Consider the following 14505-nt stretch of genomic DNA (forward strand, 5'->3'; position numbering starts at 1 on the left):
GGATGGCGATTGGTCCAGGCTTTATTTAAATATACGTATGAATGGATTGTCATAAAATGTAGTCACTTTTTGTTCTCCACCAGAATCACAGTTATGGTTTTAAATTATGCGTATTATCAGTTATTAGATGGATTGCTCAACATGACTTTTCAACTAGAGCAAAAATAACGGGCAATAATTTAGTTTTATGATTGAACGCTTACAAAACTACAGAAAAACAAAGAAGGAAACGGGACGGCGAGATGGCCGGTGACATCACCTAATATCTAATATCTGCTATGATGCAATTATCTAGATTTTAGTATCCAGCACTGAGGCTGAGTGGACATATCCACTACTATAATAATAACTAGAACGGGCACTCAGTAGAGCGCATACCTTCGCATATCACAAGATTGGGCATTGAATTATGAACATGTTGGCATTAGTTGCATGCCAATTGGATAGAAATTGACCGCGCTATGGTAGAAAGAAGATTTTGACCTTTTCATGACCTTGAGCTTTGACCCGATTGATCCCAAAATCTAATCAAATGGTCCCCGGATAATAACCAATCATCCCACCAAATTTCATGCGATTCGGTTTAATACTTTTTGAGTTATGCGAGTAACACACATAGAAATAAATAAATACACGGCGATCAAAACATAACCTTCTGCATTTTCAATGCGATAATAATAATAATAATAATAGCCTCTGTTCATGCTGTCGTTTGTATTAATTTTGCAAATGATAGCCGACTAACGCATAAAACTAGGACGTTAAACATTCTGCTCCACGTCAGCATTGTGTTGACCTCCCCCCCCCCCCCCTCCATTAATTGGTTATAACTGTTTCATAGATGCTTTGCAGTAGTTATGCATATTAAAGCATTTCCCAGGATGGGGTTCAGATATCTATAACTCTTTTAAGGCTGCGGCTCCTATTAAGTGGGCGGTTCTTTAGCGCTACAATGGCTTCATCGGAATCTTCCTCCAGGAGGAAATTAAAACAGGAAATGGAAAATGTATTCATAGCACCGCGACTATTTTATCTGTCATTTTTAGTGACTGTCAGAAAGAGAGCAGAGGTCAGTGGGGTTCAGTTTGGAAGTGACTCGTGTCCTTTTAATTCACGGCCTTCCTAAAGGAATGTTTTGCTTCCGTCTACTCGGGTTGTTATGCAGGATAACTGAACTCCTGCTGCGCTCGAGGAACAGAAACACATCTGGAGGTACATCCAGGCGTCATTCGCTGTTCTCCATCCATAACGAGCTGCAGGGCCCAGCAATGATTTCAGGAGAGCGTCTGCGAGTGGCAGTCGAAGCCTTCTGCACACGGCTCGCTCGCCGCGTCGACATCGGCCGGTGTTGTGCTGTAATTGTCCTAAAAACTCCCATTAGGCCACGCCCCCTGCTGGAGCAAACGGCACCCACGGTCGTGCACTGGACTCGAGGAGCACACTGCACGATGAATATTCTCCTGGACATGGGCTGCAATTAAAACGTAGACTCAGATGGCTTGAACGTGAATCACGAGTGGGAATCTCTCTAGCGCCCTCTGGAGGCGTTATGTGGAAGTGTAGGGAAGTCGCATTCCTTAACTGTTGTCTCGTTAAATCATATCCGTGAAGCTCTTTCAGAGGGCTCGAGGCTAATCACATCAATACTTCTCGTTAAAATTCTCGACATTTCACGCATTCTTCTTAAATATGTTCATAAACTGAAGCATAAAATGTTCCTCTGTCACATTACATTGAATTATATCCACTTTGTTTGCCCAACTAAATTGAAAATGGGTGAGTATAATCACAATAGAGGATTTGGGAAAATGAATCTAATCGGGAATGGGAAGATGTCTCCAGGGAACGTTGTGTTAACGGCGTTGGTATCGATTCATGAGGCAGAATCACAGTGTGCGATGTGTAACTGGACATCTGGCACCGGGACCATGAGCACAGTGGTGTGTCAGTGAGCTATAGAAATACAAAAATAGAAAAGAGTGGTCCCTTTAAAAAAAATTGGATACAAAGATTTATACAAAACAAAGAAGAAAAAAGTGTCTAAACTTTTTTGAGTTGCCAGAGCCGAGTCGAGGGTGTTATCAGGAATACACAAAGGTGTTTTGTGCACATCTGCAGTCTTTCTGATTAAAACCTATTTATGACCAATCAGGCGACCTCTAGTTTCTTTAGAGTGAAAGTCTAATTCATTTTGTTTGACCTTCTCTTTGATGAACTCCCAGATGATGAGTCATCTCATCGCCGTCAGCCTTGATGCTGAGTGTAGCATAGAGGACAATATTTCCATCAATAAAGGATGAAAATGCTAATATGAAGTACAAGTACCTCAAAATTGTTCACCCATACAGTACTTAAAAACTGTTGCATGAATGTATTGAAATAGAAAATATATTTGTATCCAGGGACCAAAATGTTCTTTACAAGTTGGCAAGAAAAAGTGAGAAATAGATTATAAAATCCCCCAAAATTGGAGTCACCCGTCATTTAGAAAACAGAGACAAGGCTGCACAATTACGTGAGCTACTTAATTTAATAATGAAACCTGGATCTAAGTTGACAGCTCCATACACATTGTTCCAGAAAATAATTTTTTTCTCAAAATACAAACCATAATATGACAAATGTTAAGAAGCCAGAATTTCATCGCTCCAAAAAAAAAAGGCTTTTATCTCAATTAATTTTAATCTATTGATTGTTTTTTACAGATAAACATAGTTTTTGTTGTTGAAAAAGAAAAGCCGCCATCACAATGATGTCACTTAAGTGTTAATTAAACACCTCGCTGTATAAAATAACCTGGATTTATAATCCACGAGAGAGAAAACTGAGAATCCAATCAGTAACAGATGTTGGTACACAACAGACCAATTAAACGTAAACTTTCAACTTGGTAGAAAATTAAAATAAAATGTCTTAAGGCACTTTGTATGAGACACAGGGGGATGAGGGAGACGGAGCTCTTACACCTCTTTTTTCGCACATAAATTAAGGTAATAATAATAATAATAATAAACACAATATAAAACAAAACAACCTACATTCATCCACAACACCTTGTGTAATTAGTATGCAGATGAAAACCCATGATTCTCTTAATTATTAACAGATCAATCTAACCCTGCTTTGTGTTGCACTAAAAATATATATATATTATAAATTATCTGCGCAAGGTTGAAAAGGTGGAAATATCTAATTTCCCCCAAAACGAGTACGAGTCGTTTCTTCTCGCCCGTTAACATAAATCGGCACAGTCTCGATAAAGACACTCACAAGTGTGTTTGACACTTGGTGCGCAGGAGAAAAAAAAAAATCGAGAGACTTCCCAAATTATCCCCTTTTTAACAAAAAGGTCTGCTGAAAATACGACAAGGTGTGTGTGTGTGTGTGTGTGTGTGCTAATCTCCAGACGCACGTGTTGCCACGCCGCCACCGGGTTCTTCCCGAGGTGCAAATCGAGACCACGAGTTCTAAGTGGCGGCCGCCACGGAGCCTTTCCTCTCGCTGAAGAAGCTCTTGAGCATCACGACTTGGCCGAGGCCGATGACGAACAGCAGGACGGTTTCTCCGATGGACCAGTAGGTCACGCGCTCCAGGAGGTGCTCGGCCTTCGTGCGGTCGTGCGCCTCCCTGAGCCGGTACCACGTCTGAGAGTCGTCCACCACCTTCAGGACCTCGTGGATGGCGACGCAGGACGACTCCAACTGAAAAGTAGAAAGATCGACAGCGATGAATCCAGAGCGACGCGTACACAGCTGGAGGAAGAGGAGGGTCACGTATAGGCAAAGGAAAACTGAGACTTCCCACGCATGTCTCCGCACTCAAAGTGGCCCGAAATACAATATATACATAAACTAGAACGGGCACTCGGTAGAGCGCATACCTTCGCATATCACAAGATTGGGCATTGAATTATGAACAAAATAAGATTTTGACCTTGACCTTGACCTTTGGCCCGATCGATCCCAAAATCGAATCAAATGGTCCCCGGATAATAACCAATCATCCCACCAAATGTCATGCGATTCGGTTTAATACTTTTTGACTTATGCGAATAACACGCAAACACGTAAATAAATGAATACACGGCGATCAAAACATTACCTTCCGCATTTTCAATGCGAAGGTAGCAATCGTGGATGTAGTATTGCATTAAAAACACTAACTAGGGATCGACACGTGTGGGAATTGTGAGTTATATTCGGTGTTCTGATGAACTGTAAAACTGCAATGAAGATGTTTTTGCCATTCTCTGAAAAGGGGGCGTTAACAAACCCGGACATTTCAGGTATTTTGGCGTAAGGAGAAGACATTTAAATACTCGCAAATACGATTCAGCCATGGTTATGAACACAATTTTTGCAGTGCACTGCGATACTCGTCAATTCACACTTTTATATAGAATAGAATAGAATATACACTTTTATTAATCCCCAAGGGGAAATTAGTTCTCATTTAACCATCCCAGTTATATTAGAGCAGTGGGCTGGCGGTGAAGCCCCGAAAGCAACTGGGGGGGTTGTGCCTGCTGCAAGGACACTTTGCAGCTAGCGGGGAGGGGAGGCGGGATCACAACCCACAACCCTGCAGTTGCAGGGCCCTACCCTCTGAGCCAGCTGAGATATTTGCACTCTTTACGACATTGTATTAAAAAAATGCAACCCAGCAATGTCCCTAAAGGGCTAAATTAAATAACAGCTTTGGCTCCACTTAGTGGACTTTTAAACTGTCCCGCCTCTGAAACTTCACCAACAAGGGAACAGTAACGGTTGTTCTGAACCTTTTCCGATTATTTCGCCCAATTTACAAAACACATTGTCTCATAATGTCTCTTTAACTTGGCTCATAACTCTAAATGTGCGCGTATTGGATTGTCGTGAACCTGCAGCCCCCTTGTTCCTCAGACGCACCTGAGTCAGCGCCGTAGCTCCATTCATGGTCTGAATGAGAGGCTCCTCGTCTCCGTGGCGGAAGTCCAGGTACACGGTTTTGTGCGTGAACGTGGAGAACTCGTTGCTGAAGCAGACCTTGTAGGCTCCCGCCATCGTCGTGGTGTGAGAGAAGCTGTCGTACTGCTTCTTCTTCTCATTGTACAGGACATTGTATTGAGGATCGGTGACGAAGCTGTCCACGTCGTAGTTGCCTCCTGCGATGACCTGAGAGAAAAGAAGACACTCTCGTACACATGTGGACGACAAATCATATATACATGCCAAAATAGTTGAGATATATATATATATTATTTTTGTGACGTATGGAGTGTGTAAGGTTGAAACTGCTCATACTGGTTGTGCAGCAAAAGTGAACAAATCAGTTTTTTAAACTATTTCTCCTCAGCTTTATTGTGTGATAAACTGGAGGATAAGGAAAGCGAGAAGGCTCAAATTTAGTTGTCAAAATGTGCACTCGGGAAGGCCTTTTTGAAAACTATAGGAACTAAAACGATGCACGTTTACTCAAATTGCTCGTGGTTTTTTTTGACAATATGCTGCATAAGTTCTATGTTAACTCGTGGGAGTGATGAGGCTTTCGGAGTAACTTACTTGGAAGTCTATTTCAAACTTCACGTCTTTCTGCAGTGCCTCGTAAAAACATTGCTTTTCGTTGTCGGCGAGCTCGAAGGTGAGCTCGGTGCCGAGCACCGCGGACACATGCAGCAGGAGACAGCCGAGTCCCAGGAAGAGCATCGCGACGGAGAGAAAGAAACAAGGCAGAAAGCGGACAGACAAGTGTAGCTAGCTGTTGGTAGCGGCGGATGGTAACAAGTGTGTAGCTCTGACGTGGCACGAGCGCGAACCACTTCCGGGGCGGGTTTGTATCTTTTGTATGTAAAATTTAAAAATAATAAAATATTATCGAACTTAAAATACCGTCAAACAAGACAGACGGTGACTCTAAATGTGAGTCGATATGTTTTTTAATCAGTTAAAGTCACGAGATGACACATTGAATCTCAGCCAGAGCCGTTTATTTGATCCAGTTACAGCACCGGCATTTGGTTTTCAAAATAAATTACCCTTTTAATTTATTTTTTAAAGTCAGGCAGCACACATTATTTTTTGCTTTGGAAAATAAAACACACATTTTATGAAGTATAACCCCGAACGGATTTTTGGTTTTAAAGTTCATTTATTTATTTTCAAGCATTCAGAACAATTTATCCTGCATTCAAAATCTATTTAACTAAAAGTACAGACATATATGTAATGTAGTTAATGCTGAACTTGTTGTTGGTTTGTTTAACCAACATTACATTATAATTTACAAACTGATAATGTTTTGCATGTAGTTTTAATTGAAAATGTAAAGTAGTTCAATGAGTGTAGTAAAGAGTTTTTGCATCAGTAGTGGAGTGGAAGTACAAAGTAGCACAACATTGACATACTGAAGTGAAGCACAAGTACCTCAGATTTGTATTTAGATACATTACTTGAGTCAATGGTTACTTTCCACACCAATCATAATGAATAAAGAACGATGAATTAATTTATTTAATAAAATAAATGAAAATAAAAAAACATGTCCTTAATCCAGATAACTGTAGAAGTCCTTTGGACCTGTAATATATTTAAAACCTATGTAAAAGAGTCTGACATTAACATGTAATTTTCACGACAGCAAATTGTATTTTTGTTTGTGAACACACCTAAAGCAGCAGCTTGTGTCATGAGTTGCCAAGACAACAGAATGTAAACAGTAAACAAGAGTTTTATTCTGAAAATCCCAGACGGCGCACGTCACGCCCCCACTTCCGCACGGTGGAGTTGACTTGAGCGAGATCGAAATCGTTTTACAGCATTTGATGTTGTATTATCTAAAGAGGAGCGCGGTGCTATTCTAAACCACACCGTGTTTACTGGACATTGGTGATACTATTCCCACCGAAGCTTGCAGTTATTTAAGCTGGTTAATTCATAATTAACAGGCTAAAATATGCAAAACTACGCAGATGCCATCAGGCACTTAATAACCAGACACGCGACCGGTCTCGCTGTTGCGTGTATTGCAGGTAAATTCATTATTCTATCTAAACGATATTGTGTATGCTAAGTTGTCCTTACATGTAAGTAAACAGTTAAGTGATAATAATCCGCCATGTAGCCAGAAAAGCAGTTTATTCCACCATGACAGTGATATTCTCTTTTGATGTCAAGTCATATTTAAAAATGCACCAGCAGTTCAACTTTATGTATTTATTGATTTATGTTTTCTCCTGCAAGTGAACAAGTTTTACTGCCGCTTTTTTAACGTCACATTAACAAGGAACGAGAATGTTAAAAAAATTAAAAAATAAACTGAACCAAATGGGAAATAAATATTGACAACCACAACAAGGAATATGACACTGTATTTGCTATGAAAGATAACGTTTCCTTTTTTTTTCTGGCAGGGGCAGGCATACTGGCCTTGCGCAGGTGGATGGCTGGGGGAGTGTGTCGGAGCAAGGTCAGACTAGATGGGAAAACAGTCCTGATCACAGGAGCCAACACTGGCATCGGCAAGGAGACGGCCCTGGACATGGCCAAGCGAGGTACGACCCTCACCTCCTATTCGTGTTGCTACTTCTTCTTCTTCTTCTTGACTTTGTGCAGCACTTCCCCCCCTATCTTTAGAGTGGCTTTGGATTAAAGCTAAATTCCAGCCTTCCTGCTTTGACTACGAATTAATTATACTTACCGTCTAACTCCTAAACACACTGCGCGCCGCCAAAGGAGCCAGAGTGATCCTGGCCTGCAGAGACGTGACCAAAGCCTGCATCGTGGCCGACGAGATCCGGCAGCAGAGCGGCAACGGCAACGTGGTGGTGAAGAAACTGGACCTCGCCTCCCTGCAGTCCGTCCGGGACCTGGCCAAAGACGTCGAGGAGAACGAGGAACGTCTGGACATCCTCATCAACAACGCAGGTATGTTCAATACAATACCAACACTGATGGCTGCAAGCGGAATGTATTATAGGGGAGGGAGAGGAGACAGAATGAGTGCGGACTTCATGACACGTGTTTAAAAAAACACCTGTAGTGGCCATTTGTCCAATAAATCAATTAAAACTATAAATCAAATTGCCGCTGACGCACCGTGGGGGTTTTGGAGTTGACGCAGCAAAAAGAAAGTAATGTCCATTTCCTTATTCCATTATTCTTATAATTAATTTACTAAACAAACAAAAAGAACAAACTAAATGTTGACACTGTGTCTCTCGTGTGCTCGTAAAAAACCATAGGCCACCCCGGTGCATGCTGGTCCTGAAGCTACCCACACCTATATATAACCACAGGGGCCCAGTGTTACCAATCAGTGAACCAATCCTAAAACTAAATATATTTAAACAACTATCACAATGAATTAAACTAAATTAAAACTATCGTAAGAAAAAAGCTCTTTCAACATATCAAATATATAACCTGAATAGGCAATGATTAAACAATATTACTTTCCAATAAAACTAAATACTAATGTCAAAAAATAAATAGCTCCAACACCTTTAACAATGTCCTGATGCTGTTTGGTGTGTTGTGTTTATTTATTTAAATGTCAAGGATTGCTCTGTTTTGTTGAAAATGCAATAAAAAAAAGGTTTTTAAACACCTTGCAGCTAGAAAACCTGTATCGAAATTAATCGGAATCATTAAAAAAAAGATCCCATATTTTTCATATGAGCGGCTGCTTTTAATGGCTGAAATTGAGCCGGCTGTATTTATTAACCTCAGTTTGGGGTTTAACTGATGGTCGCATATTCAATTCAATTCAATTCAGTTTATTTGTAGAGCCCAATTTCACAAATTACAAATTTGTCTCGGAGTGCTTTACAATCTGTACACACAGACATCCCTGCTCCAAAACCTCACATCGGACCAGGAAAAACTCCCAAATAACCCTTCAGGGGGAAAAAAGGGAAGAAACCTTCAGGAGCGCAACAGAGGAGGATCCCTCTCCAGGATGGACAGAACAATAGATGTCATGTGTACAGAAAGACAGATTTAGAGTTAAAATACATTCAATGAATATGACAGAGTGTATGAATAGTTCATAGTAGGCATATTCCACGATGGAGACCTCCACGATCCATCAGGCAGATGGCGGTAGAGAGGAGGAGTGGGCGGAGTCTCAACTCAACTCAATTAAGTTTTCATGTCGCATTTATCCGTTGACTTTTAGGTATCATGATGTGTCCGAAGTGGAAGACCAATGACGGCTTTGAGATGCAGTTTGGCGTCAACCACTTGGGACATTTCCTCCTCACCAACTGTCTCCTCAACCTGCTGAAGAAGTCGACTCCGAGTCGCGTCGTCATCGTCTCCAGTCTGGCCCACGAGAAAGGTAAAGACGACCGATTGGTCATCTTTATGTCCAATTAAAAGTTAGAATTGGCCGGTCCGATTGTCATTTCCTTCCTGGACATATTGTACTTGTGTGATGTAATGACTGTGTATCTACTCTGTAGAGTGATGCAGGTGTGTATACCAGATATGTGTGTGTTTAGTTACATATGTAGACGTCTGGCTCGGCTTAATGAGGTGACCTCTTTGTATCTCTTTTGTATATAATTATTTTCCTGTACTCTAGGTAGGTGTACCAGTGGGTGTACCAGTGGGTGTACCAGTTTATTATCTGTTTGTATACAGTGGGTACGAGAAAGTATTCAGACCCCTTAACAATTTTCACTCTTTCTTTCATTGCAGCCATTTTCGAAAATCAAAAAAGTTCATTTTATTTCTCCTTAATGTTCACTCAGGACCCCATCTCGACAGAAAAAAACAGAAATGTAGAAATTTTTGCAAATTTATAAAAAAAGAAAAGAAAAAAAAATCACATGGTCATAAGTATTCAGTACCCACTGTATGTCAACAAAAAGATGAAAAACAAAGGAAATATCAGTTAAAGTGCATGTTTACTGTGTTATGTACTATATTTCCAAATAATAAAGGGATATTACGCTTTTGGTTCGTCTATGATCGATACGACTTACGTGATTGCTTTCGAATTTTTAAAATGTCATTTCTGCTCGAGGACTACACTGGGTTGTTTTCTTGCAGGCAGCATCGACTTCGACGACATCCACCTCGATGTGCAGTACCACCGCGAGACGAGCTACAGGCAGAGCAAGCTGGCCAACGTGCTCTTCTGCAGAGAGCTGGCCTCCAGACTGCAAGGTAGAGGGTCCTAGAGCTGCACAGGCATGCTCCGTCTTCATGGACCCTCGAAGTCCACGGTCTGAGCTCGAAATTATCATACGAGTGTAGCATAGAGTCCAATATATCCATCAACTAGAACGGGCACTCGGTAGAGCGCATACCTTCGCATATCACAAGATTGGGCATTGAATTATGAACATTGTGGCATTAGTTGAATGCCAATTGGATAAAAATTGACCGTGCTATGGTAAAAAGAAGATTTTGACCTATCCATGACCTTGACCTTGACCTTTAACCCGATTGATCCCAAAGTCTAATCAAATGGTCCCCGGATAATAACCAATCATCTCACCAAATTTCATGCGATTCAAGAAGATGTTGACCTTTTCATGACCTTGACCTTTGACCCGATCGATCCCAAAATCTAATCAAATGGTCCCCGGATAATAACCAATCATCCCACCAAATTTCATGCGATTCGGTTTAATACTTTTTGAGTTATGCGAATAACACGCATACAAATAAATAAATAAATACACGGCGATCAAAACATAACCTTCCGCATTTTCAATGCGAAGGTAGTTATAAAGGAGAGGAGTTCAAGTGTATAGTTGCAGAAAATGGAAATGCTAATATTGAGTACAAGTACCTACAAATTGTACTCCAATACAGTACTTAAATATATATATATTTTAAATCTTTTTTACTTGTTGGAAAGAAAAAGTGCGAAATAGATGATAAAATCCCCTAAAATTGGGGTTCACCCGTCACTTAGAAAACAGAGATGGACAATTATGTAAGCTACTTATTTTAATAAATGAAACGCGTTTTCTGAAGAAAATGTTTAAAATTTAAAATACACATTACGTGAACCTGGATCTAAGTTTTCAGCTCCGTACACACTGTCCCAGAAAATAAACAAAATGTCTCAAAATACAAACTATAATATGGTAAATGGTAAGAAGCCAGATTTCCATCGATGAATAACTCTTCTTTCAATTTCTTTAAATCTCATTTACCGGTTTTTTTACAGATAATTAAGACACAGATGAACATACTTTTTGTTGTTGAAAAAGAATGATGTCACTTTCACAGTGTTAATTAAACATATCTCTGTATTAAATAACATTGATATTTAAAATACACATAACGAGACGTCTGGTTTAATGCATTGTATTTTGGTTTGATGGATCCCCCTCTCTCTCTCCCTCCCCCCCCCCTCTCTTTAATAAGGCACCGGTGTGACGGTGTACAGTCTCCACCCCGGTGTCATCCGCACCGAGTTAGGCCGCCACCTGCTGCCCACGCTGGCTCTGTGGCAGAGGATCTTCGTCACGCCGATCATCATGCTGATCAAAAGCCCCGCCGCCGGCGCTCAGACCAGCATCTACTGCGCCGTGGACGAGAGCCAGGCCAACGCCAGCGGCCTCTACTACAGGCAAGAGCAGTGAAACCGAGGAGACGAACTTTAATGAGTTCATGTGTGCAGTTGTCAGTTGACTGTGCGCGTTTTGTACTTTATGGGTTTAGATTATGAGCGTTTTTTACGTGTGTTAATTTGAGAAGTGACGGTAAACCTTAATTAAAAAAAAAAAAACATTTCTGTAAATGTGCCAGAGTTAATAGCCAAGAGGCTATTTTTTCATCTGAAGCCCCGAGAGGCAGATAGTCACAAAACAGACCTAAAAAACATAAGATTACATATTTGTACGATATTTACGCATTTCAATGGGTGCAAAAACAATTAATAGTGAGAATAGTGACTAACAAACAATGCAACTAGAATATATCATTATAATCATAATCCTCATATCATAATATCCCCATATAACTCTCCCCTTTCCCCTCTTTCTTTTCACAAGACTCAGCACTAGCCTATTTATTTATTAACCTCTGGCCTCTCCTTTATGTTGATAACCTGTTTTTTAAAAACTGTATCTAACACTGTATATTCTACCACCTTATGTACAATGTGTTTTTATATTTTGTCTTATTACCTTCGCATTGAAAATGCGGAAGGTTATGTTTTGATCGCCGTGTATTTATTTATTTATTTATTTATTCGTAAGCGTGTTACTCGCATAACTCAAAAAGTATTAAACCGAATCGCATGAAATATGGTGGGATGATTGGTTATTATCCGGGGACCATTTGATTAGATTTTGGGATCGATCGGGTCAACGGTCAAGGTCAAGGTCATGACAAGGTCAACATCTTCTTTTTACCAATTTATATCCAATTGGCATGCAACTAATGCCAAAATGTTCATAATTCAATGCCCAATCTTGTGATATGCGAAGGTATGCGCTCTACCGAGTGCCCGTTCTAGTTATTATAGTGTGTTTGTACCTCGGTTGACTCGGAGAGCCCTGCAAAACAATTCCAATGTGTCTGGACTGTTGGTCGAGGCACGAATGGCAAATAAAAAAACCTTGAGCTCACAAATTCAAAACTGACAAAGCAAATAAAATAAGGGCGATAACTCAAATGGACAGAATCAAAACATCCATTGTGTGAACACGGTGGCTCTTGAGTGATCTCCTCTTCTGTTTCCTCGTGCAGCGACTGCGCCCCCAAGGAGCCGGCGCCACAGGCCCTGGACGACGCCGCGGCCAAGAGGCTGTGGGAGCTCAGCGCCTCCATGGTCGGGCTGGTTTAACACACGACGGCCGGGGGGGGGGGCATGTTTACACGGGAGGATGTACCACCACGACATGCTAGTTTTATTTCATGGGTTTAATGGGCATTGCATTAATAATTATTTCACTTGTTCCGGGTCTTTTAACGATTTGCTGCCCACGCTTTGCACTATTTAATCTAAAGACTCCAGTCGGTCGTGTGGATGTTACCTTTAGGTTTATTGCTTCACCTTTATAATCACGCATATTCTAAATTATTATTGTGAGCTCTATTGTCTATCTGTGTTATATTTATTTAAAAGCGTCTGCTAAATGACATGTAATGTAATGTAATATATATATTGCTTATGTCCTTGAGGCAATGCTTGCTTTTAATGGAGCGTTTAGGCTGGTTGTCCGGCTGTATGCATTAGGAGGGGGGGGTTGTTCCTTTTATCACGGGGCTCATTGTTCGATTCCCCGTCTCCCTGTTTGCACGTCAAAGTGAGCGAGGCCCTGAACCCCACGTTGCTCCTGATGAGCTCATCATCATATTATTATATGTGTTCAGCTCCATCATCCCCTGTGTGAGCGGCTCAACGAGCGGCACATGTCGAAGTAGAAAGGAGCGATAGGAATGTCCATTTTTAATGAGCAATTGTATTTATTTAATTTTTTATTTGGAATACTAAAAATGTATATTTAAAGACTTCAAACTTGTATTCATGGCAACAATCGACAACATACAGTTAAAAATGATATTGTAGTTTTTTAAAAATTCATTCTCTATACCAAATTCACAAACATGTAAAGCGATCCTATCTTTAAGAACTACAAGGAAAAGGTAGACGACGGCGTAGCGCTTCAACCTCGGAGTCGCGACGGAGCGTCGCGTGAAGGCGCGGAAGTGACCGCAACGTGTCGGCAGAGGTCAAAAGGTCGTTGCACTTTAGAAGAGAGAGGATCCTCCACCAGGTGTAGAGGGGGGGGGGGGGTGACGCCTCAGGGGAGAGCAGCAGTTAGAGTGTGTGTGTGTGTGTGTGTGTTCTGTTTGTTGCTTATATTGTGACAATTGAACTGTGTGCCTTCGTTATCCAAACAAACCAAAAGAAAAAATCTGATATAATAAAATCAGATTTAAAAATGATTACTTTTTCTGGCGTATAATTAAATAGCAGGTATGCAATAACTTAAACTCGTCGATATATATATATATATATACATATATTTATTTATTTATTTGAGATGTGATGGCTGTGAATTAAAAGAAAAGATATCAACCATCAATTGAAATGTATGTGAATAAGTGTAATAATGATGAAATAACTCGCTGATAAGTAATTACATAATAGTTGTAGAAACAAATAGAGAATCCTGCTTATCAGCACATTAAAGAAGATTTTTATTATTATATATATAATCAAGTCTGAGCTCGGTTATTAAAAAAAGTTTTCAAGCCAAATGTAAAATAAAAATTATATAAAATATAATATTTAAAAAAAAGCTTAATAGGAGTTCTCATATACTTTGTTTCCGCTATGAATCAACAAATTATTATATTTCATGTTTTATACCAGGACGTTTATGCATCTTTATGATAAGGGAGGGGGGGGGGGGGACGACGACAAAAAGAGTCCTCCCTTTTTAAATGAAGCCAAATATAAATTATATAGAATATATAGTTTTTTTCCCCTATGAATCAACAACATATTATAGTTCTCCCTTTTGAAATGAAGCCAGATAAAAATATTAATTAT

The 14505-nt window shown here is 40.2% G+C and overlaps 2 protein-coding genes across 2 annotated transcripts; one reads left to right on the plus strand and one right to left on the minus strand.

Annotated features, from left to right (window-relative positions):
* Positions 1-2511: 2511 nt before the first annotated feature.
* On the minus strand, positions 2512-5770 carry tmed3 (transmembrane p24 trafficking protein 3). Its single transcript, XM_056412177.1, has 3 exons — positions 5541-5770; positions 4908-5153; positions 2512-3701 (listed from the first exon to the last, which is right to left on the minus strand). The coding sequence occupies exons 1-3, from the start codon at positions 5682-5684 to the stop codon at positions 3468-3470; spliced, it is 624 nt and encodes a 207-aa protein (XP_056268152.1). The 5' UTR covers positions 5685-5770; the 3' UTR covers positions 2512-3467.
* A 976-nt stretch (positions 5771-6746) lies between these two features.
* si:ch211-107o10.3 (uncharacterized protein LOC407663 homolog) lies at positions 6747-13895 on the plus strand. Its single transcript, XM_056412176.1, has 7 exons — positions 6747-7006; positions 7388-7528; positions 7710-7901; positions 9154-9315; positions 10032-10148; positions 11364-11568; positions 12693-13895. The coding sequence occupies exons 1-7, from the start codon at positions 6931-6933 to the stop codon at positions 12787-12789; spliced, it is 990 nt and encodes a 329-aa protein (XP_056268151.1). The 5' UTR covers positions 6747-6930; the 3' UTR covers positions 12790-13895.
* Positions 13896-14505: the final 610 nt, after the last annotated feature.

Source organism: Pseudoliparis swirei, chromosome 4, assembly GCF_029220125.1.
Source record: "Pseudoliparis swirei isolate HS2019 ecotype Mariana Trench chromosome 4, NWPU_hadal_v1, whole genome shotgun sequence".
Classification (NCBI taxonomy): domain Eukaryota; kingdom Metazoa; phylum Chordata; class Actinopteri; order Perciformes; family Liparidae; genus Pseudoliparis; species Pseudoliparis swirei.

Excerpts from the sequence above, each read along its gene's own strand:
- tmed3 (XM_056412177.1), bottom strand. The coding sequence starts at position 5,684 with ATGCTCTTCCTGGGACTCGGCTGTCTCCTGCTGCATGTGTCCGCGGTG. Across the intron at positions 5,154-5,540 it reads AGTTTGAAATAGACTTCCAA|GTCATCGCAGGAGGCAACTA; the intron begins GTAAGTTACTCC and ends CTTTTCTCTCAG. Across the intron at positions 3,702-4,907 it reads GAGCTACGGCGCTGACTCAG|TTGGAGTCGTCCTGCGTCGC; the intron begins GTGCGTCTGAGG and ends TCTACTTTTCAG.
- si:ch211-107o10.3 (XM_056412176.1), top strand. The coding sequence starts at position 6,931 with ATGCAAAACTACGCAGATGCCATCAGGCACTTAATAACCAGACACGCG. Across the intron at positions 7,007-7,387 it reads CGCTGTTGCGTGTATTGCAG|GGGCAGGCATACTGGCCTTG; the intron begins GTAAATTCATTA and ends TTTTTCTGGCAG. Across the intron at positions 9,316-10,031 it reads CAGTCTGGCCCACGAGAAAG|GCAGCATCGACTTCGACGAC; the intron begins GTAAAGACGACC and ends GTTTTCTTGCAG.